Genomic DNA, 25239 nt, shown 5'->3' with positions numbered 1-25239 from the left:
ACATATTTTTCCATTAAAATATGCCTTAATTTTATTTTAAATATTGACATCCTAAAACACTGCTTACAACAAATTTAGCAAATATATATTTGGCATGTGATTTAATACAACAAAAAAAAAAAATATATATATATATATAAAATTTATCATATTAAATAAAAAAATATGCATTTACAAAAACAAAATTTATACCATATATAAAAAAGATAAAACAACAAAATTAAAGTCAACGCTTAAACCCTCTGAGTGTTGACTTGATACTAAATATAAGACAATTGCACATATTTACTTTTAAGTTTTAAAAATGTTAACGTTGTTCAAATAGTAAAAATTAGATGGCGTTTGTAAAATTATAGAAAATAAGCTTTACTGCGGTTTATATCTTACATATTAAACTGACTTTCAGAACACTTGTCACTTATATTATATTTGAATGAAAGTCTTATAAAGCTAACAAAGCTAACAGTTTTTATTGTAGGAACAATAACTTTAATATCAATGTTATTTAGGTCAAATCTATACCATGATGATTTTAAGTAAGGTACTTCTGCATAAACAAAGTCCACATTAAAACGAATTAATTACCCTACTAGTTCTTCCATAACAACACCTCTATATTAGCCTGCTAACGTAAAATAGCTTAACCGCATTCAAAACTTAACAAATAAACAAACTTTCCCATACCACACAAAGGCCAATCATTGAATCATCTGGAACTTGTTTACCTTCTCAGATTTAAGGCAATGGATTCATGAGAGGAAGACCGACACATGTCTTACTAGCCGCTTAATCTTTAACGGGAGAGCTCGTTGATGGCGATGCGGCTAACAGGCCCGAATCCTGCCCGCACACTACAAAACGACACCATTTCCGACATTTTCCGAACGATCGCGCCGTTTAAACGCCGAGGCTTGTGCTTAAAGAACACATACGTTACTTTCGAAGTCTAAAATCGCGAGTTACGGCGTTGCACGATGTTTCTTCGACGCACACTGGCTAAAATCTCATGCAACAATAAAAGCGCTCCCTCCTGCACAACACACTGACATCGCGTATTAAAACACATTCGGTCACCTTTCAAACCAGAGTCTCGGGAGACAGGGTCTCAGTGTAGGGAGTCACCCGGTCTTTTTCCTTGGGGTGACTGTGTTCAAATAATGAGCGATCTGTCTGGGGTTCTTATTTTTCTCTACCGGAGAAATTCATAAACCCTGCACTACACTGTGAGAGCGGCCATTACCTAGACGTCATCAACGCGCGACCAGATGATTTCCCCCCACAAACAAGTAACAGAAAGGAAATATTATATTGGAGAACAGCAAAGAAAAGCACAGTCACGTTTACATGATAAATCTTATTTTTTTCTACAGTGTATAGAAAACATTGTGCTTAATGGGAAAACCAGTTTATGGAATTTTTACACACATATTGCATAAAGCAAAATGGTATATCAAATCATTTTGTTACATGTTTTATAACATAGTTGAGAACCATACTTAAACAAAGTTAGGTATAAAAAAATCCTGAAACCTAAAAATTGATTGGTGATTTAAAAAAAATTCCCATTGTTTTTGCCTTTTCATGTCTTCTCTTGACATTTTATTTTTAGAAAAACTGAGTCCTGGTGTCCTCTACAGAGGACATAGCATAACTTATGAATAAAATATAATTTTTCAAAAATTTTATTTTACCATTTTTTTCTTATGCTCTAAACAATGTAATGACATGAAAAAATACTAAATTCACAAAGCTTTTTATTTCTGGTTCTGATATTGTTAATAATAATAATAATTTAAAAAAAATGAAATATTATGAAATTGTTATTAAGAAACAATGGAAAATAAATATATTAAATATACAATACATAATAATATACTGAGGCATACATCCATACACACGGGAACAATAGCTATTTATATACTGAGGTCATACAGGAACACATAAAATTATATAAAATATTATTTAAATATATTTTTCAAAAGCAATATTCGGGGTAGAATATTTTGTGAATGCATCTTTAATTACAGCCTTCAGTGTGCCTCAAATCGCTCGAGACACACGCACGAATGATCGGCGAACTCTTCCAGTAGGGGGCGCTATTGTAAAGAAGGGCCCTACAGTTCCGAAGACTTACAGTTAATAGCGCATTTACTAGCGCTTCTGTACAAGATCAGATTATTTGCTCGTCATGTCAAATAGCCTACTTCATATCAGTGCATTTTGTTTTTCATCTGGGGTTTATAGCCGACACTGCATGAGAGCTGTTTTGGTTCCAAACTACAAGAATGATCTGGTAGGAAACGCTTTATTCTCTTACTTCTCTTGAGTAGTTATCGATGTCAGTTTCCATAATACGCTAATTTTAAGTGGTTTTCTTAAATCATAACTTAATTCCTAAAAGTGTTATTTTTGAAGACGAAGGTGTATGTAGGCTATATAATATTAATTTATATTATAAGTATTTTCGAAGACAATGGTTAAAGAGCTGAGCGTTTTACAAGACTGACATTCTTATAGCTTGTTTCGTTCAAGTCTATTTTAATATATAAAGCTGCTCAGGCAGAAGATCGGTGCTAATGTTTACTAACGTTTTTATAGGCTAATTCTATCAAAAATATATAATTGAACGTTTGTAATAGCCTATTGCGATATAAAATTACAAGCTGAGCGTGTGTATTTTTGAGTTGATTAGGTGAAGTTCACATAATCTTTAAGGCACCAAAATGTTTTGCAAACTGGATGTTGCTTTAACAACTAACTTTAAAAAAAATAATGTTGCATAGAACTCTAAATTATTCGTTTTACACGAACTATAAATATTTCCAGAGTATTAATGAAGCATCTGCTTTCCTGTTCAGGTACAAATATATCCGAGAGACGGTGATTTTCGCACGGACAGTAGCCTAGGCTGTGTCCTAAATCTAGTGAGTTCCCTGCTTAGACAGCGGTTTTAGGCATGTAGCATTTTTGGAACGAGCCTGTGGCGCCCCAAAATGCTGTCTAGTTAGGCAGCTCATTAGGATTTGAGACACAGCCACGCTGATTTAGGATTCTGGTAGTGATACAGTCAGTTAGGAGAACTAAACAAATGTGACTGACAGTCCGTTTCATAGCAGCACGTCTGACTCTCCCCATCATTTTTGAAGCAAGCTCAGAGAAAGAAAAGAAAGAGCTCTCTTTTATATACGTGACAGCAGAAATCTTATGGACGTTACAAATATTGTAGTGCTTCTGTTGAAAAGCAGCCACTCATTATTATTTGTATTTATTTATTTTTTTCATTTAATTTCTAGAATGTCCCTTCTATGATTTATTTATTCAAGCAAAGACAGCATACTAAACAGATAGAGGGACACACACATTTTTGTTCCTCTTCAGTTTACATGATTGGAAACCGCAGTGCTCTTGTCCATATCTGCACTGCCAGAGCAGCAATAATGGAATATGAAATAAGAGTAAGATGAAGTCTGAGCAGGGTTTTGCTGGGTTGGAAAGTCAGGATTGAGTTAAATTACTTTTCACATCATGTCCACCTCAATTTATTAGGAAATCCCCGAGAGGCAATGCAGTCTTATTTACAAGGCAAAGAGATGGTTGAAAAGAGCAACAGATGTCTGGATTTTTCAAGCCTCTGTGAACAACATCTTGGCCCCATTTAGTGGCTTTAATGGATTTCAAACACTATTTTCAGACTAGAATTAATGTTAAAATACGTTATCAAGGATTATTTGTGCTTAACATTGTGTTCTTACATTGTGATGAGTATACAACAGACATTTCTTTCATTTGGTGTCTTTTTGTACAATATACAGTACACTGAAAGACAGCTATTGAGGTAATTTGAAGATTTGTAAAAGATAATTCAATGCGCAGAAGAAGAAAAAACGTTATAAAGGTTGTATTTGATTTAAACATCCTTGGATATTAAACATGACATTTGCCACAGCAGCTGTGTGGCTTTAAATCTTTCTGTGATTTTACCCACTTATCGACGTGCACCACTTAAAATGTCTCATTTGAATAATTAAAAGCTTCTCATCCTGTATAATAATGTTCAGAGGAAGTCTCCTACAATGCTTACTAGAGCAAGTGTTATGGGAATATTTGTAAAGAGAGCAAGTAGGAAGTCTGTGTCTGCATCATGTTATTTTAATAATGTGTGCCGCCTTACCATTTTCGCCAGATGAAATGGACTGTTATTTAGTAATTAACAGACAGCTATCCTCTTAACAGTGATTGAGACTTGCTTTTTTCCCCTGCTGACTTCTGCAATCTTTTATTCCAGAGTGATCGATTGGTTGGATGCTTGCATTAATGTGTTTGTGTGGGGGGGGGAAATAATGGGAAAAAATAATGGGCTGCGGTCAGCAGATGTACATCATTATGCTGTTGAAGCCAAGAAAATTAAACAACATATACTTAATAAGAGAAAAGAACATCAATAACTGGAACTGAACAGTTTTTTTCATATACAATCTTTTGAATATCAAACAGATTCTATTCTGCTTTCTTTGCTCCTCCACCAATTTGATTTCAGCCAGTTTCTTCACATCTTGTATTTCAATACTCACACCAAGAGGACTAATCATGCAAGAAAATGTGAGCTCCAGAATGGACACCCCCACCAACATCTCCCTAGTGGGGTCCGGGGACGCTGTGTCTGAGTCCCTGGAGTATAAGACGGTATCTGTGTTCCTGGTGCTGCTGGTGTGTGGTGTGGGCATTGTGGGAAACATCATGGTCGTGCTGGTGGTTCTTACCACACGGCACATGCGTACACCCACCAACTGCTATCTGGTGAGCTTGGCCGTGGCTGACCTGATGGTCCTGGTGGCCGCGGGTCTGCCGAACATATCTGAGAGCTTGATGGCCACCTGGGTGTACGGGCATGCTGGGTGCCTGGGTATCACCTACTTTCAGTACCTTGGTATTAATGTGTCCTCCTGTTCGATCACAGCCTTCACTGTGGAGAGGTAAGACCTAAAATGAAAGGAAGTAACATACAACTGAAATTAAATGGCTTAGAGCTGGATACAGAGTTTATGGTAAAATACGGTATTTATATAATATAAAAATAAGTATTAAATTTTTATATATATATATATATATATATATATATATATATTACACACACAATATATAGAACATTATGTATAATATGAAGAATAATTCTCCACGAATAATGAATATTGATAGTCTTTGTGGCTCAATACTTGTGTTTGTGACTCATTACTATGTGTTATGTATATAAACAAACCGACATTTTAATTTCTTTTTTCTATTTATTTATTTATCTACTTACTTTTTGCCATGTAGAATTTCAGCAATTTCGGCCATGATGAAGTAATCTATGATAATTTCTAAATATATATCCAAATGGAAAACCAACTAAAAGTATTTATGTTTGAAAATACTCTTACAAGCAACTAGGGAATACACAGCCCTTTTTATATTTAGAACCTATAAAGGCATAGTGATTATACCATAGAATTACTGTACATATGTTTTTCTTTATTTCTCCCACGAGATTGCATCATTCTGCCCTGTACTGAATTTTAATCAACTTTAATATTTTCTCTCGGTTCCACAGATATATTGCCATATGTCACCCAATGAGGGCTCAAACTGTCTGTACGGTATCCCGAGCCAAACGCATCATTGCCGGGGTGTGGGCTTTCACCTGTGTTTATTGTATGCTCTGGCTGTTCCTGGTGGACATCCAGGTGAACCCTGATGGCCGTGTTCAGTGCGGCTACCGCGTCTCTCGAGACCTCTACCTGCCCATCTACCTGATTGACTTCGCCATCTTCTATGTGATCCCACTGCTTCTGGCCATCGCTCTTTACGGTCTCATCGCTCGAATCCTTTACCTGAATCCTCTGCCCCACCCAACAGACTCGGGTACCATAACCGCCCCCACTCTCAGGAGGAGCTGCAAAGAACCAGCGGATGCCGGAAAAGCGGGTCGTCAGGGACGCCCGAAGATCGCGCTTTCTTCCCGGAAACAGGTGTGTGTGTTTAGACAATTAATTCCGCATTTTGATATCCACTGAGATTGCAGTCGAGGGCAAACGAGGGGCAGTTCTTCCCTCCTGTACCGTGCCTTATGATTATTATCTCACATTTGTTTTTTGAAAGGTCAGTTCTCTATTTTATGAGAATGATGTTTCACTCTACTAAATGTCAGTTTGTGAGGAGAAGAGGGTGTCGATATTTTCCTGGTGCAGATTAAAATAGTGTTTGAAGTAACACATTTAATTGGCAAAATTTGGATAATCAAGCCAATACTTTCTTAGCATCATTACTCCAGTATTCAGTGTCACAAGATTCTTCAGAAATAATTATAATATGCTGATTTAATATCAATATTGTAAACAGTTGCTGGTTAATATATAAAACATTTTTTGAAGCTGTGATACTTTTTTCAGGATTCTCTGATTAATAAAGTTTATTCAAAATAGAAATATTTTGTAACAAAAGTTTCCAAATATAAATATTAATATATTTATATTAATAATAAATAATTCCAAAATATTAAGCAGCACAACTGTTTCCAACATTGATAATAAATCAGTATATTAGAATGATTTCTGAAGGATCATGTGACACTGAAGACTCGATTAATGATGATGAAAATTCAGCTTTGCATCACAGAAATAAATTATATTTTAAAGTTTAAAGTTTAAAAATGTTTGTCAAATAAATGTAACCATGATGAACAGAAAATACTTCTTTAAAAATCTTACTGATATATAATGTTATATATATATAATAATAACCCTGCCAGATAAACTTATATTTGTAGTTCTATGGTTCAGAGACTTTAATGATAGTTCAGTGATATAGATTTAATGAATTTAATGATAGATTTGGAGCGTCAAACAGATGAGAATGGATAATATCATGAAATTCAGATCATTGAGTGACCTCAGGGGCACGTATCCCTGTGTTTAACGTAAGTGCACATATGTGTGTGCGGAGATGCTCGTGTGAGCCTCAGATCAAAATCTTGGAGATTCAAGAGGGCCCCACTTGAGCGGAACATTTGCATAATATGATTTGTGATGTTCACTCAAGTATGCTTAATACTCCTGGAGATTATGCTCTTTGAGGTTATAAGAGCGACTCCCTTTCTTCCACTTTTGTGGTCATGGCGCACCTCCAGCTATTTGATCACTTCATCTGCAAATTTCATAAAGTTCAATATGATTCAAGTTGCCTGTGCCACCGCGGTTGTTGAGTGAAGTTATCTCTCCTATGAATCTGATAAAGTCATCACTACAGTAGAGGCTCCGCTTTATTTAACCTAATCATGAGTAGCAGCCGGCTTTGTTTGTGCTGTGTTAAGACCTTGTTTTCCATTGATAAGCAATCACAATAACCAGATATTTCAAATGCATATTCAAATTGTCACTGCCAGTCATGCAGTCATTATCTCCTGCTTTGTTAATTAAAGGAGCTCCTCCCAGCCTCACACGGCTTCGATTAGATGCTTTGTTGTGCAGACAATTTTGTCATTATTATTGAAGGTCTCTGTCACCGGTTGTCTGAGACAATGAATACGCTCGAACCCAGAGGAGTCCCTGTGAATGTTAATGAAATGAATTTTAGTATGTATTTATAGCTTGAAATGAGTGAGGACACACTAGGGAGGACTGCTTTGTTTTCTTTGACAGACAAAACATGGTGTGTATATATTCCACTCTTCTCACAGGGGTTCAGCAGTGTCTGCCTGTTAACCATCACCGGGGACACAAAGATGATATTTGACTGATGTTTTATGGAAGATGTTTGAGCATGTCTCGTCTTGTCTCTCTGTCATTCTCTCTACCGCTCCCTCTGTTTGCATGCCATGGACTTCTTCGTTTGTTTTAATGCAACAATAATGTAAAATGCAATTGTTTCTTTGAGATTCAGACAAGGATGATTTATTTCTTTAAATTTAATTCAAAGCACTCAGTCTAAGCCTGTTTGTATATTTTCTCTAAGTAATATCTTTAAATATGGATGCTTTAACAAGACATGGAACTGCTGCATTGTCAGTACACATATTATTTTCATTGATCGTGTACTTGTGTTTTTATGTCTTGAAAGCGTAAATATTTGTTTTCCAGTAAATGTGTTTTGGAATTTATAGTTACATTATAGCTAATTTAAGCTATTAGCCCTATATTTAAGTCAGAATAGACAGTAAAAAAAACATTTGAAATAGAAATAACTTGTAACATTATATACTGTATATATATATATATATATTTTTTTTTTATTTTTTTTTTTATTTTTTTTACTTTTGAACATTAGTGTAAGTAGAATAAAATAAAAATAAACAGAATAGAAATGACTGAAGCACTGCTATCATCCTTGCACAAGAAAATGAAGCTGTTTTTGTCTGTCGCTGTTTAAAAATGCACACAGCCTGTCAAAAATCAGGATTATATTGCTATACGAACACTGTGACTTGTTAAAAGAAAATATTCAAGATTCATATCGTTAAAAGAAAATATTCAAAAGACGAAGGTTAAACTGGCACATTGAACATCTGTTCACACTGTTAACGGCATGAAAACTATGTTAAAAAATAGTACAGTATGTGACCACGAGGAACATGCTTGCTGTTAGTGTTAGAAATACTTAAAAGCAGTGTTCTGAATTCGTATGAAAGCTTGAGCAATCTGAAGGTAGTAAGAACTCATGTTTGAACTTTGAACCATTGTCCATTGCTGTGTATTTGATTATATATGGAGAACCTCAAAGAGCCACTTTTATAATTTCTCACCTCTTCAGGTCACTAAGATGCTTGCAGTGGTGGTTGTGCTCTTCGCCCTGCTGTGGATGCCGTATAGGACCCTGGTTCTCATTAACTCCTTTATGAGCACGCCATACCTTGATGCCTGGTTCCTACTCTTCTGCAGAACCTGCATTTATGCCAACAGTGCAACCAACCCTGTTGTTTACAACTTGATGTCCCAAAAGTTTCGCTCGGCCTTCCGTGGGCTGTACCACTGTCATAGGGAAGACGTGCACCAGCGGACGCTCTCCACACTCCAGAGTGGATACAGCCTTGGAAGGGACCCCCGACTTTGCTGCAACACCAACGGCACACCTAAAAAAATCGGTTTAGTCACTTCTGAGCAGAAACCAAACAAAGGCATGGAGAACCGCAAGGAAAATATGAACAAGCTAATTAGAGATGGCGTAAAAAATGAGACTGAGCCAAGCTTCAAGAGAAACGCAGTTGAAAACGGCAACATAGATGAATTGAAAAGCTCAGTTGACAAGGAGATACCTACAGTGGAGAACGTGGACATGAGCAAGATTAATGATAATGGGAAAATAATGGAGGAAAGCGATAATACAGCTCAGGATATTATCGCTGACATGAGCAACACAGAGCAGACACAGCTAGCCGCCGGTGAATTCAAATCTACTCCGGGAGAAGCTGAACAGAATGACACAAAGTTAAATCACAGCATTGTATAGATCATTCCACTACATACTGTATATATTTCATTGAAGTGGCAGGGTTGAACGGTAGAGCCTGGTTGTTCATTTTAAAACCTGATCTTGGAATTCGAAACTTGTGTTTACAGGCGTCATCCTCACTCTCCAGTGGAAGTGGCAAGACAGGAGCCACTCTCTCCTCATTATTTACAAGTGGAACCATTTGGCTGTCAGCACCAGCATCACATGCCTCCTAGTGTAGGAGCTCCAGATGGGGCTGATTGATTTGTTACATAAAACATATTATTTTTTTATATTATTTTGAAGAAACTATTAACATCTCATATAGCAGCTGCTTAAAAATGTAGACTTAAAATGACACTGAAACATCACCCATGAAAAAGAAAAATCACAAATGAGTCTTAAGGCTGAAATAACCAACACGAACCTCATCCTGCTTTTAAAACAGGCATTATACACTTGCAGACTTTGTAAATGGTTACAGATAAACTGAACGACATACAGTAAATGACTGAGGGTCACATGCTGCCAGACTTTCAAGACATTTTGAAGAAAACAAACTCACACAGAAACATGTGCCTCATTGCTAGGAGATGCATGACAAATTAAAACAATATGTGTTCTAAAATCAAAAATCTGGGAAAAAAAATAATGTAAGTGTATTCCAGTGAGTTCAAACTGGGCTTTTGCTTTATTAAAGGGATATTTCACTCAAAAAAAAAAAAAAAAAAGTAGGCTAAGTCATTTTTTACTCACCCTGTTCCAAACCGGTTTGACTTTCTTACTTCTGCGCAACACAAAAGAAGATATTTTGAAGAATGTTTCATTCGGTTTTAGTCCATACAATGAAAGCCAGTGGGGTCCAAAAGAAGATTAGACCCAGTTGAATTTCATAGTATAGAAAAAGTGCTTCCAATATAAATAATTGCTGTTTAAAGTCAGCATGAAATGGAAATTCATTATATCTGTATGAATCTCTATGTAATGTATCTTATTGTGAACGATTCATCCATGCATGTTTATTTATTTATTTTTATTTTACCTCATAATTTTTCATCAAAATGTCAAACTCCGCTTAAGCCCCATCCCTTTCATACGATCAGCTGCAAGCTGGCGTTCAGATCTGCCTTCATCCAATCAACAAGAACCATCAGTTCTATTATGGTGGTGCTAGTGAAAGAATCCGTTTTAATTGCATTTTCACAAGCTGGACAAATCTTAATGAAGATTTAGACTTAATGAAGGTATCAGAACTGACTAGAGAGCTGATGATATTGGATATAGAATCTTCAAGGAGCCTCCCCTCTTTTCATATTAAAGGGGACGCAACATAAGAGATCATCTAGTCAGTTCTGATACCTTCATTAAGGAGAACAAATATGTGACTTTGGATCATTCCACTGGCTTCTTCCCATGCAGGATTTGTTCAGCTTGTGAAAATGCAATTAAAACGGATTCTTTCACTAGCACCACCACTCAGAAAACATTCAAAATTAGAGACCATCACTTGTTCATCATCGTTTGTCATTTATCTTAATTCATGCCCATGTGGTCTACAATATATTGGCAAGACTAATCGCCAATTAAATACCCGCATCAACGAGCACAGGAGCTCTATCAGAAGGATGGATATTCATTCTCCTGTGGCCAGACATTTTGCGGATGCTGACTATAAACTTAGTGATATGAGATTTACAGCAGGTATTCAGAGATCGACCAGTTCAAGAAGAGGTGGTGATTCTAACAAAAGACTGTTACAATGTGAAGCTAAGTGGATCTATTATATGGACTGTGTATATCCGAAGGGATTAAATTAAGAACTTCAATTGTCTAGTTTTTTATGAATTGTACTTTGTTGTTAACTCCCAACAGACAACCATTGTTCTCCAATTTGATGTAGATTATCCATTGCTTTACATGTACACACATTGTGGTTATTTATTTATTTAAAAAAATTTTTTTCCATATGTTAAATTTTTTTTATTTTTATATTTTTTCTTTTTTTTTGGATCAGTGTGTGTTCTAATTGATCATGTGTTCTCTTTAATTATCATGTGATTTCTCAAATTAAGATGGCTCCTAGTTCTAACATTGTTATGGTTACTCGTATTCACGAGTTGAACAGCACCACAAAGTCGTTATTACGAGTGGGAAACGACATTTTCTTTAAGCCCCGAGTTTCCGAGTTGGAGGCGTGTCAGTGAGAAACATAGCGGAATCGATGGATGCAACGTCTGTAGTTGATGGTAATTTTTTGTTTAAATTGATAGTTTAGTTGTCCTATAAACTTAAATTGGTCATGTTCTTGTTACGCAGCTGAAATCCAAGTAAAAAATGCAGACCCTGTTGTATTTTCTTGTAATTTATTCAAAAGAAGGTACACCGCCATCTTGTGCCAACTAAACTGACTTGAACACACCTGAAGTCGACTTGTCAACTCGTAAGTACGAACGTCCCAGGATGACTTGAACGCAGCATTATCTTGGCATTGAAAATGGTCAACATGTGACCGAAACGTTTGCCTTGTTTTTACTCAGTAAATTGCTCATATTGCTTTCATCTCGCTTGTGACTCTTTGATGTATGAGTGTGCGGACTTTTTTCAATCTCTTCACCTTTGGAAAACTTTTTTGGTCTACGCACCTCAGTTGGATTATTTTGAAGGCGCGGTGAGTCTCTGGCTGCTTCCACATCACAGTTTCGACATGAATTTAATTAATTGTGCAGCCTTAGCTCCAGGATGTGTCTTTTATCAACACAAAACTATTTTGCCCACTTTGTGTCTTTAAGCTCAGTGCAATGAGAAACAAATAAACCTCATCCTGCTTTTAAAGACACCAAGTTATCCCATAAAAACATTCAGGATGCTACGGGGCATAAGATCCATTTAAAATGCTTTTGTCCAACAATAAGGCCCAAAGCATCATGACACACATGTGTTTTCCCACAGCCAACATTTGCCATCACTGGATGAATTCCATTCTACGTGGAGATCTAATGCCTCGCCATTTGTTCCAGCCCAAATAAACAGAATCCGTTCTGTGTGCCCAGCGGTATGTCTGAGCTTTTTAGACTCCATTTACAGCCTCATGGAAGATGAGTAGAGCCAGGCATCCATTTGTCAGGTGTAGTTATTCATCTTTTTATGTGGAGTGCAAGAAACACCTTCCCACCTTCCATTTCTGTTGAAGCAAGCAACTCAACATCGGTGTGATTATAAATCATAACTTTCTGATGCTATCTGGTCATTTGGTCATTTAATGTGAACCCTGTGTTGTTATTTTAGTACACCATTACATCTAACTGCTCTCTGAAGTCTTTTGTTGTTGCTCTGGAGAAGAATGCAACTCCACACTGAAGCACTGTTTTCAAGATCAGTTGAATATGACATTTATGAAGCATGAATATGAGCCATGCAGCCTACAACTATGGTTATTCATTTTCTGATTTCCTCTGCATATCATTTGATGTTTTGGGTTTATATCATCAATGTAAAGAGGCATTTGATAGAACAAATGTATGCTTAACCTATGAGTTTTTAGACTATGCTTGTGTCTTTCTCATAATGTTTCGCAATTGTTGATTGCAGCCGTTTTTAGTCTTGTTTCTGTGCCAGGGGTGGATTTCCACTGCAGGCTGATGCTTTGCTTGGTGTTGCTGAAGAAGACATTTCCAATTTGTGAGTCTAGCAAGTGTTATTATTAGCTGCTATTTATACATAATCTATTTTGAAAACCGCGATATGCGATATGAAGCTTCTATTTGCTTTTGATTTGAAGCCTGTTCTGTGTTTGCTCCGATTGTAATTGCGAGTTGAAATCAGTTCTGTGCAAGTGATCTGTGAGCATGTTTAGTTTTCTGCTTGTTTTTAAAAACAGAAAAAAAACATACATATGAAATCTTTCTCCTTTCTGATTTCATTTGGCATCTTGTGTGAAAATTAAAGCTGGATACAAGTGCAGAATTTTAACGAGTTGTTGATTTATTCGTGTTGATACTGCCACATGTCCAGGAAAAAAAAATTACTGGTTGCAGAAAGTTTAATAATGATTTCACGTTGCATTGCATTACTTACAATCTGTGCACTGCATGTGATCTTGAGCATTCAATAGCCTTGGTGGAACTGCACTATGAAGCGAATGAATCAATATCAGTTCATAGGTGTAGGTCTGAGGATTTATGTATGGGTCAATGGCAATCGAGGATGATCAAAATTAGAAACATTTTAAAGACGTAGTTTACAACAAAAGTTCCTAGAAAGGTATTGTTTGTAATCCATTTTTCATGCAAACACCTTATTGTTTCAGCTGACCATCATTTATACATTGTTTAAAAAATAACATTTACAACATTTTTTAAATGAAAATGTTTCTTCAATAAATGGTACAAATATATTATATTTTAGAGAAAATAATTTAATATAAAAACTTGACATCTAATTTTTAGGATGTAATTATGGTTCACTACAATTTGACTGCAAATTTTCAAATATTAATATTTAAAACTACAACAAACAAAAAAATTAGGCTTATGTAATCTAGACATTTTTAAATGCATATTGATCTTATTTTGTTCCATATATATGTTTTTTTGTGTTGTTTCACGTATAATACTTTTTTTTAATCAAAATGTCAGAACTCTATCTTCTTTACATCACTTAGACTTTCTTTGAATTTCAAGTTGAAAAAGATATTGAGAACATGTTGAACTGAATTGGATGAATTAGATTTTTTTATGTATTTTTGAACTAGAATAAAAACACTGACCCTTATAGCACCACAGAGCCATTTCCTTCTGTTATAAAACATTAGTGTAGTTTTCTTGTATTCCCTGTCAGTGGATTGCACGGCATTTGGTGCACTTAGAGTGAGGTGTTTGTCCTTGTGGGACGTGAGCTATTGGCTGTGCAGTAGTTTCCTCTTAAAGGTCAGCGCACATAGCCACACTCAAACACACACATACTCTCGAAATGCCTCACACTCTCCCTTGTCCAATCGGTATGCAAAAGATGCAGATATTCTAACATTTCTAGAAGGTAAAAATAGCGATCTTATGATAATGTTTGGCTCAACATGGCTCACATGAAGCATTGCAGGTAGCTTGGCAGCCGGTTGCTAGGGTTACAATCTTTTTCACTTCACTTTTGCCTGATTAGATATGAGGATTGTAGCCAGGGAAGATAAGATGCCCCTGAGAATGGATTTCCGACCAGGTGCAGTGGTGCCAATCCCGGTGTTGATAAGCCATCTTTTCAAAACTGAGGTGTCATTCAACAAGATGAAGCTGCCGACAGAGTCATGTTCATCACGGCCCTCACATTCCCCCCACGTGCCCTTGGCCTTCTAAATGCTCAATATTAAAAACTTAATAGCACGCATCCATTTTGAGGGTTAGATCTAAATCGCTTTTTTTCTTTTATGTGTCATCTTTTGTTCATTCTGAGAGTGAATCACCCACTTATGAGTAGCTGTCAAAAGTCATTTCCATAGAGAGCTGAAAACAGATGTTCTCTATAAGAGAGAGTGGTGGACAGGCGAGCCGAAGTGTTGTGCCTTGACAGAGAAGATGGACAGATAAAATTAGATGAGTTCCTCAGAACGGGAAGCAGAAACACTTCATTCTATTTGCTTATCACCATCTTCCTCTTATTTCGGCTCTCTCTTCTTTTCTGTCTGATGGCATTAGTTCACAGATCCAGCGAATAACGTCAGACTCCTGTGAACGAATCCTTTCATCACCGAAAGCCACTGTTGAAAACAAATACTTTCTCTTGCATGAGGAGAAGGCTATGATCTTGACTGCCCACTGATGACTTGAACGCAGCATTATCTTGGCATTGAAAATGGTCAACATGTGACCGAAACGTTTGCCTTGTTTTTACTCAGTAAATTGCTCATATTGCTTTCATCTCGCTTGTGACTCTTTGATGTATGAGTGTGCGGACTTTTTTCAATCTCTTCACCTTTGGAAAACTTTTTTGGTCTACGCACCTCAGTTGGATTATTTTGAAGGCGCTGTGAGTCTCTGGCTGCTTCCACATCACAGTTTCGACATGAATTTAATTAATTGTGCAGCCTTAGCTCCAGGATGTGTCTTTTATCAACACAAAACTATTTTGCCCACTTTGTGTCTTTAAGCTCAGTGCAATGAGAAACAAATAAACCTCATCCTGCTTTTAAAGACACCAAGTTATCCCATAAAAACATTCAGGATGCTACGGGGCATAAGATCCATTTAAAATGCTTTTGTCCAACAATAAGGCCCAAAGCATCATGACACACATGTGTTTTCCCACAGCCAACATTTGCCATCACTGGATGAATTCCATTCTACGTGGAGATCTAATGCCTCGCCATTTGTTCCAGCCCAAATAAACAGAATCCGTTCTGTGTGCCCAGCGGTATGTCTGAGCTTTTTAGACTCCATTTACAGCCTCATGGAAGATGAGTAGAGCCAGGCATCCATTTGTCAGGTGTAGTTATTCATCTTTTTATGTGGAGTGCAAGAAACACCTTCCATGCGACGGTTTCTGTTGAAGCAAGCAACTCAACATCGGTGTGATTATAAATCATAACTTTCTGATGCTATCTGGTCATTTTTAGTTGAAATGTGAACCCTGTGTTGTTATTTTAGTACACCATTACATCTAACTGCTCTCTGAAGTCTTTTGTTGTTGCTCTGGAGAAGAATGCAACTCCACACTGAAGCACTGTTTTCAAGATCAGTTGAATATGACATTTATGAAGCATGAATATGAGCCATGCAGCCTACAACTATGGTTATTCATTTTCTGATTTCCTCTGCATATCATTTGATGTTTTGGGTTTATATCATCAATGTAAAGAGGCATTTGATAGAACAAATGTATGCTTAACCTATGAGTTTTTAGACTATGCTTGTGTCTTTCTCATAATGTTTCGCAATTGTTGATTGCAGCCGTTTTTAGTCTTGTTTCTGTGCCAGGGGTGGATTTCCACTGCAGGCTGATGCTTTGCTTGGTGTTGCCGAAGAAGACATTTCCAATTTGTGAGTCTAGCAAGTGTTATTATTAGCTGCTATTTATACATAATCTATTTTGAAAACCGCGATATGCGATATGAAGCTTCTATTTGCTTTTGATTTGAAGCCTGTTCTGTGTTTGCTCCGATTGTAATTGCGAGTTGAAATCAGTTCTGTGCAAGTGATCTGTGAGCATGTTTAGTTTTCTGCTTGTTTTTAAAAACAGAAAAAAAACATACATATGAAATCTTTCTCCTTTCTGATTTCATTTGGCATCTTGTGTGAAAATTAAAGCTGGATACAAGTGCAGAATTTTAACGAGTTGTTGATTTATTCGTGTTGATACTGCCACATGTCCAGGAAAAAAAAATTACTGGTTGCAGAAAGTTTAATAATGATTTCACGTTGCATTGCATTACTTACAATCTGTGCACTGCATGTGATCTTGAGCATTCAATAGCCTTGGTGGAACTGCACTATGAAGCGAATGAATCAATATCAGTTCATAGGTGTAGGTCTGAGGATTTATGTATGGGTCAATGGCAATCGAATGTTGAATCGATGATCAAAATTAGAAACATTTTAAAGACGTAGTTTACAACAAAAGTTCCTAGAAAGGTATTGTTTGTAATCCATTTTTCATGCAAACACCTTATTGTTTCAGCTGACCATCATTTATACATTGTTTAAAAAATAACATTTACAACATTTTTTAAATGAAAATGTTTCTTCAATAAATGGTACAAATATATTATATTTTAGAGAAAATAATTTAATATAAAAACTTGACATCTAATTTTTAGGATGTAATTATGGTTCACTACAATTTGACTGCAAATTTTCAAATATTAATATTTAAAACTACAACAAACAAAAAAATTAGGCTTATGTAATCTAGACATTTTTAAATGCATATTGATCTTATTTTGTTCCATATATATGTTTTTTTGTGTTGTTTCACGTATAATACTTTTTTTTAATCAAAATGTCAGAACTCTATCTTCTTTACATCACTTAGACTTTCTTTGAATTTCAAGTTGAAAAAGATATTGAGAACATGTTGAACTGAATTGGATGAATTAGATTTTTTTTATGTATTTTTGAACTAGAATAAAAACACTGACCCTTATAGCACCACAGAGCCATTTCCTTCTGTTATAAAACATTAGTGTAGTTTTCTTGTATTCCCTGTCAGTGGATTGCACGGCATTTGGTGCACTTAGAGTGAGGTGTTTGTCCTTGTGGGACGTGAGCTATTGGCTGTGCAGTAGTTTCCTCTTAAAGGTCAGCGCACATAGCCACACTCAAACACACACATACTCTCGAAATGCCTCACACTCTCCCTTGTCCAATCGATATGCAAAAAATGCAGATATTCTAACATTTCTAGAAGGTAAAAATAGCAATCTTATGATAATGTTTGGCTCAATATGGCTCGCATGAACATTGCAGGTAGCTTGGCAGCTGGTTGCTAGGGTTACATTCTTTTTCACTTCACTTTTGCCTGATTAGATTGGAGGATTGTAGCCGGGGAAGATAAGATGCCCCTGAGAATGGATTTCCGACCAGGTGCAGTGGTGCCAATCCCGGTGTTGATAAGCCATCTTTTCAAAACTGAGGTGTCATTCAACAAGATGAAGCTGCCGACAGAGTCATGTTCATCATGGCCCTCACATTCCCCCCACATGCCCTTGGCCTTCTAAATGCTCAATATTAAAAACTTAATAGCACGCATCCATTTTGAGGGTTAGATCTAAATCGCTTTTTTTCTTTTATGTGTCATCTTTTGTTCATTCTGAGAGTGAATCACCCACTTATGAGTAGCTGTCAAAAGTCATTTCCATAGAGAGCTGAAAACAGATGTTCTCTATAAGAGAGAGTGGTGGACAGGCGAGCCGAAGTGTTGTGCCTTGACAGAGAAGATGGACAGATAAAATTAGATGAGTTCCTCAGAACGGGAAGCAGAAACACTTCATTCTATTTGCTTATCACCATCTTCCTCTTATTTCGGCTCTCTCTTCTTTTCTGTCTGATGGCATTAGTTCACAGATCCAGCGAATAACGTCAGACTCCTGTGAACGAATCCTTTCATCACCGAAAGCCACTGTTGAAAACAAATACTTTCTCTTGCATGAGGAGAAGGCTATGATCTTGACTGCCCACTGCCCATTTTATTACAATCATTTAGAAAAAAAAGTGTTATACATCTCAAGATAAAATAGCCATACAAGTAAAGCCTGTTCAGTTTCTGTGAACTATACACATCAGAATATATATGTATATATATATATATATATATATATGTGACTGAGAACGAACTGTACCATAAATACTTACTACACATTGTTATATTTCAGGACAAAAATTTTATTTGAAAGAAAAGCTATGCTAAAAATATAAGAAAAGCTTTAAGTCGTGGGAAGTCGTGGCCTAATGGTTAGAGAGTCGGACTCATAACCCAAAGGTTGTGGGTTCGAGTCTCGTACCGGCAGGGATTGTAGGTGGGGGGAGTGAATGTACAGCGCTCTCTCCCACCTTCAATACCACGACAAGGTGCCCTTGAGCAAGGCACCGAACCCCCAACTGCTCCCCGGGCGCCGCAGCATAAATGGCTGCCCACTGCTCCGGGTGTGTGTTCACGGTTTGTGTGTGTTCACTGCTGTGTGTGTGCACTTTGGATGGGTAAATGCAGAGCACTAATTCCGAGTATGGGTCACCATACTTGGCCACATGTCACTTCACTATTCACTTCACTTCACTAAAAGTTGTAAATGGCAAGTTTTTTCTACTATTTCATACATAATGTCAGGCAATTTGTTTGAAATGGGCCATTTGTCTGTTAAATTCCACTAACAAAAAAACTGTCATTTTTTAAACATAATAATTACATGATTATATGAATATTTTTTATTTAAACTAATTCTCACATTCTTTCTGACATGTTAATTTCCCGCCTGCCGAAAAACTTCTCTTCTATCTTGCAAAACACTTGTCACTTATGGTGGATGGATTATCTCGGCAAAGGAGAAGTGCTCACTAACACAGATTTAGACAGATTTGTGAACAATATTTGAGAGAAATAGGCCTTTTGTGTACATAGAAAAAGTCTTAGATCTTTGAGTTCAGCTCATGAAAAATGGGGGCAAAAACAAAAGTGTTGCGTTTATAATTTTGTTCAGTGTATAATCTACTGACTATAAATTTGCAAGTACATGCCAACTTATTCTACTAACGCTTAACCGTCTACTAATACTCTTATGAGAGTTAGTTGACATGTACTGTAGTTGCAAATTAATGAGTTGATATGTTGTTGCAATGTTACACTTTTAGTAGAATGTCTAAAATGCATAAAATAAAGTATAACCATATTTTTTCTCAAATCCAGGATAAATTAAAGCAATGTCACACAAACAAAATAGAGTATTTGCAAGTATGTGCCCACTGCCCATTATATTACAATCATTTAGAAAAAAAAGTGTTATACATCTCAAGATAAAATAGCCATACAAACAAAATAGAGTATTTGCAAGTATGCTTACTTTTGTATAAACGTTAAATAAAAAAGTTTATATAATACTGTCAGTTATTTTCTCTATTTTTACCTCGCCGAGTTGATATGTTGTTGCAATGTTACACTTTTAGTAGAATGTCTAAAATGCATAAAATAAAGTATAACCATATTTTTTCTCAAATCCAGGATAAATTAAAGCAATGTCACACAAACAAAATAGAGTATTTGCAAGTATGCTTACTTTTGTATAAACGTTAAATAAAAAAGTTTATATAATACTGTCAGTTATTTTCTCTATTTTTACCTCGCCAATGAAAATAAATCCAAACAAAGCCACACCAACATAATACCATCCTTGAATCGGTGCTTTTGAAAAAATCTGAATGATTACTAATACCAATATTAATACAGGAAGTTTCTCTGGAATGAGCAAACAGACAAGCAAATTGATAAAAACTCTGGTAACTTACAGCATTAACTGTTGTATAAAATCTCAATCACAGGCATTGTAATGTTTTTCTTAACTTATACCCATGAGAAATAAAAGTAACATTTGCGTCCCTTTTCAAAAGTCTGAAACATTGCTGCCCTTTTCAAAACGACTCAACGTTTTATAACACCACAGCAAGACTGATAACCTATATTTTTTTGCATCTGACATGCAGTTAGAAACACAAGGCAAAAGAACTCATGGATAAAAAGTCTATGATTTTGTTTTGATGGTGCTCTTTCAAAGAAGCCATATCTGCAGACTCAAGTATCACATGTTCTTGCTCTCACTAAAGCCTTTGCCCTGTCAGATTGCTCGTATCTTTCAGTGGAAAAGCTCAGGATTTGGTGGGAGATCAGACTGTGGGGATAAGCTCTCTGCTAACCATGACACAGATGAAATGATCGAATCTTAGTAAAGGAGTGAAAGAGACACAGTAGCTCTGAAAAAATTGTTGAGCTAAAAGTGTCACAGACAGAGACATCACACCAAAAAAGGATTCCATCTCGCTTTAAAAAGGTTCAATTACTACACTGAACTGTCGTGACTACATCTACCAAATGGCAGCTGTAACATTTACGTTCTTTCTTACCTTCCATATTTTACTACATCCAGTGAATTATATCAATGACCAAAAAGTAGAGTCTTTAAAGTAAAGCCTGGAAGCACTGCTTCTTTTCTGCATTTTACTAATTAATTTATAATTTTTTTCATAGCAAATTAATATGAAATGATCATGTAAAATTATACAAAATGTAAAGGAATCTTAAACATTTCTTATTTTATGTCATAAGTTTTCTGGGTTTTTTTTCTTCAAAATCTAGTGAAAATGTTTGTTTCGCATTTTTCTCTTTTTTATTCAAGGTTTTCCATTGCAAATTAGCATTAAAATTTTAATGATTTTAATATCATGAATTTACCCAAAATTTAATTAACCTTTTTAGATTAACATTAAGGCATTTCAGAATGCTTTAAATAATCCTTATAACTAAATAAGGTTTAATTTGTTAACTGCATTACTTCTAAAACATTTTTTAATCTTAGTTATTGTAAATTTCAACATTTACTAATACATTATTTAAAACAAAAGTTGTATCTGTTAATAGTATTTCATGCAGCTGAGCTAACATAAACTAACAGTGAATTGTATTTTTATTTACTAATTTTAATAAAAATAAATACGTACTAACAAAAGTATTTGCTCATTGTTATTTAATGCGTTACCTAATGGGACCTTTTTGTAAAGTGTTACCATTTTTCTTTGTTTTAATTATTTCAAAATCGTAAAACTTTTTTTATATCCAGGTTAAACTGAGAAGAAAAAAAACATCCTTAATTTTTAATGTGGTCTTAAACTTTTGGACCCTATGAGATTCTTATACCAATTACAGCAGTGGTTATGTGTGTAGGATTCTGAGGAGCTTTATGTATAGCAAGTGTTTCTTCTATTGTTCTCATTATCACTGAATGCATTCCTGCTCTCTGTTAACACTATATTTTCATGTATGTCAGTGTGAACAGGTTATACACAGCACAGCTCAATTTGTCCTTTCCAGCCTCCGCAGGGTGCCGAATGCCAGAGCTGCTTGGCCATGATACTACAGCGATCACACAGAGGCTGTGTTTCCTCTATATCCGGTGTGTGTGTGTAGGTGTGTGGGTGTGTTGTTGTGTTTAAACATATGTTCCTTCTTCTGCAAGAAAGCGGCTTTGACCTTTTAGACATTTATAATTTAGCTGGTGAGTGAGTGAGTGTGGAGGGTGATTACTTCTTCTGTTGTTTAGTGCTTGAGGCGGGACGAGACTAATTTAATAACAGAAATGCTGGTCAATCCTGTTCTAATCAGTAGTATTGATTAGATTTCATAATTAAAATCAAGGCCTAGTCAGGGAAAATGCTTGCCTTTTCAGCATGTGGATGCTCATCTCCGACTTCTGATAAAGTCTCAGATGATGACATTCAAAGAAACAAATCACAATGTCAGAATTTGCTTAGCAATTGTCCATTGTCAGCAAAGACGCCTCCTCAGATTGCAGAATGCTAACAGTTCTACTATTTGCTTTTTACATAGGCTACATACAACAAAAATTAATTTACAGTAATTCACACACAAGTATTTGTAAACAGATTTTCTTTTGGAGAAACTTTCACTAATTTATAAATTTCATTTACAAAGAAGCGAAAGTTTATCGTAAGCTATGTATCATTATCATTATTTTCCTGGGCACCACCGTATGATGTTGAACCCCCACATTTCGCAAAATTGCACTTTCTAAGTAGGAAGTTCCAACTTTTGAATGGAACGCGGCAGTGCAGAAACAAACTTTCCTCCAAAAAGGAAATTAATGTAAAATGCCCTGAAATTACTTATGACATAATGTATTTAGAAAGAAAAAAAATCCAAATAATAGACTATACACTACTGTTAAAAAGTTTGTGGATGGTAAAAGTAGTCTCTTATACTCATCAAGGAAGCGTTTATTTGATAAAAAATACTGTAAAAACTGTAATATTGTGAAATATTATCACTATTTAAAATAACTATTTTCTGTTTAAATATATTTTAAAGTTTAATGTATTCCTGTTATGGCAAAGCTGAGTTTTCAGCAGCCAGTCTTCAGTGTCACATGGTCATTCAGAATTAATTTTAATATGGCAGCCTGGTCTCATTGTTAATACGTAGGTATTAATATGTAACATTTACAGGTACAAAACATACATTTTTGTATGTCAGGATAGATGCAGAAACCAACAACATGGACTAAACCCCAAACCTAAACATAATCATTTTATTGAGAATATAAAAAGAATATACACTGAACAAATTTATAAACGCAACACTTTTGTTTTTGCCCCCATTTGTCATGAGCTGAACTCAAAGATCTAAGACTTTTTCTATGTGCACAAAAGGCCTATTTCTCTCAAATATTGTTCACAAATCTGTCTAAATCTGTGTTAGTGAGCACTTCTCCTTTGCTGAGATAATCCATCCACCTCACAGGTGTGGCATATCAACATGCTGATTAGACAGCATGATTATTGCACAGGTGTGCCTTAGTCTGGCCACAATAAAAGGCCACTCTAAAATGTGCAGTTTTACATTATTGGGTGGTCCGAAAACCAGTCAGTATCTGGTGTGACCACCATTTGCCTCACACAGTGCAACACATCTCCTTCGCATAGAGTTGATCAGGTTGTTGATTGTGGCCTGTGGAATGTTGGTTCACTCCTCTTCAATGGCTGTGCAAAGTTGCTGGATATTGGCAGGAACTGGAACACGCTGTCGTATACGCCGATCCAGAGCATCCCAAACATGCTCAATGGGTGACATGTCCGGTGAGTATGCTGGCCATGCAAGAACTGGGATGTTTTCAGCTTCCAGGAATTGTGTACAGATCCTTGCAACATGGGGCCGTGCATTATCATGCTGCAACATGAGGTGATGGTCGTGGATGAATGGCACAACAATGGGCCTCAGGATCTCATCACGGTATCTCTGTGTATTCAAAATGCCATCAATAAAATGCACCTGTGTTCGTTTTCCATAACATATGCCTGCCCATACCATAACCCCACCGCCACCACGATCCACAACATTGACATCAGCAAACCGCTCACCCACAAGATGCCATCGAATGTGAGCATTTGCCCACTCAAGTCGGTTACGACTGTAATGGCCAGAAATATGTAGGAAAATTACCGTTTTAGAATTAAAAATATACTTTGAGCCACTAATCATGAGATCATGTTGAATATGCCAGTCAGGGGCGGATTGGCCATCTGGCAATTCTGGCAAATGTCAGAGGGGCCGGACCATTTTGTTTAATGTTGGCCGGTCAGATTTAAAAAAAATATATATATAAATAAAATAGTTTTTACGGGCCAACAGCGCATAGGACAAGTTTTTATAGCTTGCACGATTTCTCTATGGTTAATAATGTTAATAATAAATAAATGTTAAGCATTTGGCTCAGTCGGCCACGGCCGGCCACCTGGTCCCGAGATGGGCCTGAACGAACCGTTCAGTCAAAATCAAGCACATCATCAGAGAGATTGCAACACAAGCTAATTTTCTGTAAAAGCTAGATAATGGACCGTAAAAAAGGAAAGGCTGTGCAGAAAAACTTTGAGAAAGGGAAAAAAAAGGTCTTAAGTCTGACGCTGCTAAATGCGTAAAATTAACCGAACTCTTTTCAAAAGGTTTAAATTCGGCTGCTGCTGCGGAGAACAGTTAGTGCCGCAGAGGTAAGAAGAAAACCAAAAATACAGCTAGCACACTACTTCTGCCAGTTAGCTCCTGTTTTTTTTTTTTTTGACCATAGCCTACATTGTATTAAACAGTTGTAAGCTTAGCGTAGAACCCCAGTATATTTTAAAATGTCATTGCTTCGTGATAATTGGTTAACTTAAGTGTTAACGAGCCTGTTACTGAATTGCGTGACTGAAATATCAGCAGATAAAGTGGGATTTAGGGTAAAAACTGATGTAGGCTACTTGCAATATAAACCTATAGTAATAGCCATAGTACTATAGACATTTGTAGTGAACTTTACATTGAATATGTAGATAGTCATATATAAAAAAAACATGGAGCACGCATACAGTACATACGTTTACAGTATGCAATTGATGCTTAGGTAGGGTGGACTGCAGAGTCAAGTGTCATAGAGGTAGAGAGACACAATGAGAGAGACACACCCTGATACAGATGCTGCCAGTTTCTTAATAATGTAGCTCTAGAACCTGTGTCTGTGTCTCTCTCTCACACACACACACA

At 36.2% G+C, this 25239-nt stretch overlaps 2 protein-coding genes across 7 annotated transcripts in view; one reads left to right on the top strand and one right to left on the bottom strand.

Annotated features, from left to right (window-relative positions):
• The window catches only part of zc3h18 (zinc finger CCCH-type containing 18), a 29660-nt gene extending 28399 nt beyond the window's left edge, over positions 1-1261 (bottom strand). For 4 of the 6 annotated variants that reach the window (XM_016270118.1, XM_016270122.1, XM_016270123.1 and 1 more), the window contains exon 1: positions 1075-1261. The gene's annotated coding sequence lies outside the window, so the exon portion shown is untranslated. The other 2 variants (XM_016270120.1, XM_016270121.1) reach the window with 2 other exon arrangements.
• Positions 1262-4165: 2904 nt separating this feature from the next.
• LOC107583797 (thyrotropin-releasing hormone receptor-like) lies at positions 4166-10024 on the top strand. Its single transcript, XM_016270125.1, has 3 exons — positions 4166-4973; positions 5591-6008; positions 8785-10024. The coding sequence occupies exons 1-3, from the start codon at positions 4588-4590 to the stop codon at positions 9478-9480; spliced, it is 1500 nt and encodes a 499-aa protein (XP_016125611.1). The 5' UTR covers positions 4166-4587; the 3' UTR covers positions 9481-10024.
• Positions 10025-25239: the final 15215 nt, after the last annotated feature.

Source organism: Sinocyclocheilus grahami, unplaced genomic scaffold (genome assembly GCF_001515645.1).
Source record: "Sinocyclocheilus grahami isolate Dianchi unplaced genomic scaffold, SAMN03320097.WGS_v1.1 scaffold55.1, whole genome shotgun sequence".
Lineage (NCBI taxonomy): Eukaryota > Metazoa > Chordata > Actinopteri > Cypriniformes > Cyprinidae > Sinocyclocheilus > Sinocyclocheilus grahami.
The sequence above is the reverse complement of the archived record's forward strand: the minus strand, read 5'-3'. Positions and strand labels throughout refer to the sequence as shown.

Coding starts and splice junctions, on each gene's coding strand:
- LOC107583797 (XM_016270125.1), top strand. CDS start 4,588: ATGCAAGAAAATGTGAGCTCCAGAATGGACACCCCCACCAACATCTCC. Junction 4,974..5,590: donor ACAGCCTTCACTGTGGAGAG/GTAAGACCTAAA, acceptor TCGGTTCCACAG/ATATATTGCCATATGTCACC. Junction 6,009..8,784: donor CGCTTTCTTCCCGGAAACAG/GTGTGTGTGTTT, acceptor TCACCTCTTCAG/GTCACTAAGATGCTTGCAGT.